At 42.7% G+C, this 1620-nt stretch overlaps 1 protein-coding gene across 1 annotated transcript; it reads right to left on the bottom strand.

The window, feature by feature from the left end:
• Nucleotides 1-768: 768 nt before the first annotated feature.
• Nucleotides 769-1608, bottom strand: LOC112504257. Its single transcript, XM_025108192.1, has one exon. It carries the CDS (start codon nt 1606-1608, stop codon nt 769-771), a length of 840 nt encoding a protein of 279 aa, XP_024963960.1.
• Nucleotides 1609-1620: the final 12 nt, after the last annotated feature.

Raw genomic sequence — 1620 nt, 5'->3', positions numbered from 1 at the left:
AGCATGCTGATCAACAGCTATTTCTGCATCGATGACGTTCTGTTGAAAGCCTCTGCATATCAATCTACTGCCATTACATAATCCATTCGAGGGATCGATATTTCGTAACAGTATTATTGGGCATCCGATCTTGAGACGAAGGTAATGAGGAGGCAAACCACTAACAGTTAAAGAATTTAAGAACTCCTTCGGATAGATGTTGTTATTATCGTCTTCTGCTTCGTCGAAGCTGTAGTATATTTTTTCATCTCCAGAAAACTTGTCGATCAACTGATCATTAATCTCGTCGACATTCTCGTTTTTAGTTGACAATATCGCCCTTGAAATGATATAATCTGAATTAGCCCCGTTGATTTGCATAGATGGAAAGATCGCGTCAATCAGCGCATCTTTTGACTTACCTTTATTAGCATAGGGAATGGTCATGTCATCCGGTATGTGAATAAAGCTTTCGTCCACCGCTTCTTCATCTCCATCACCGACTCTTAGTAAAAATTCTGAAAACCATGGATCAGTGCGTGCTCTCATATTGAGCGTTAGCCGTATCTTTTTAATCGTTGCCCAAAGAGGTGACATCCGCAAGCTAGAATCTACAATCTGTGCTCGGGTTCCACGCCTCACGACCGGTAATACTTGTCTAAAATCACCCCCCGAAACCATTATCTTTCCACCGAATGGGAGTGCCACCCCTATGATGTCTCGCATTGTTCGATCGAGAGCCTCCACCGCCTGCCTCTTTGCCATCGACGCTTCGTCCCAGATGAATATTTATGCATCTCGAATCAATTTAGCAGCCCCACTCTGTTTTCTTATGTTGCACATCGAGTTATTATCAAGGTTTAGAGGAATTTTGAATCTAGAGTGAGCTGTTCTCCCTCCAGGCATATTATTGGTAGCAACACCCAAAGAAGTGGTTGCGAGAGCAATAAGACCACGTGAACGGATGTTGGCAAGCAAAGCTTTGTACAAAAAATTCTTCTCGGTTCCACCCGGACCATCTATAAAGAACACTCCTGGACAATCCTCGTCTACGTGCCTCATGATCTCATCATATGCATATTTCTGGTCGAAATTCAGAGAGTCTCGGGGACGCAAGTGTTCATCTTCCACAACTATAGAGCATTCCTCTTCTACCTCACGAAATTCTCCAGATTGAAAATTTGAATTTGCATCAACCATTGGAAGATCGAAATCATCAAGACTCTTACCCATAGACTGTAGAAAAACGAGGATATCAGTTAGAACCAGATTACGGACTCGATTAACACTTTCACATTGTCGCGTATAATCTTCAGAGAGCGAATCATAGTGGTCATCCCATAATTTGCGAACATCTTCTTGCTCACAATAAATCAACATCGTGGCAAATAACCTCCTAAGAGCAGCCGGAAATTGAAATAAGGAGGCCTCTCCAAGACATTGGGATAAGTTGTCATTGTTCTCTATTAACCCTCTCTCAAGAGATGCTTTGCGAAATGTAGGGTGCGGTAAGCCGTTAAAACTGTATAGATCTTCAAAGCAAGTAGGCCCAGTAATATGAGACGAAAGTAGGCGTAGGTAGAACCGCTCTCCTTCAGCTGGATTTGCAGACACAAGTCGGCCTTTCATTGATCCTCTTTG

The sequence above is a fragment of the Cynara cardunculus genome, unplaced genomic scaffold, assembly GCF_001531365.2.
Source record: "Cynara cardunculus var. scolymus isolate 2C unplaced genomic scaffold, CcrdV1 Un_Scaffold_5001, whole genome shotgun sequence".
Taxonomy (NCBI): Eukaryota; Viridiplantae; Streptophyta; class Magnoliopsida; order Asterales; family Asteraceae; genus Cynara; species Cynara cardunculus.
This window is presented reverse-complemented; position numbering and strand designations above follow the sequence as displayed.

Coding starts and splice junctions, on each gene's coding strand:
- LOC112504257 (XM_025108192.1), bottom strand. CDS start 1,608: ATGAAAGGCCGACTTGTGTCTGCAAATCCAGCTGAAGGAGAGCGGTTC.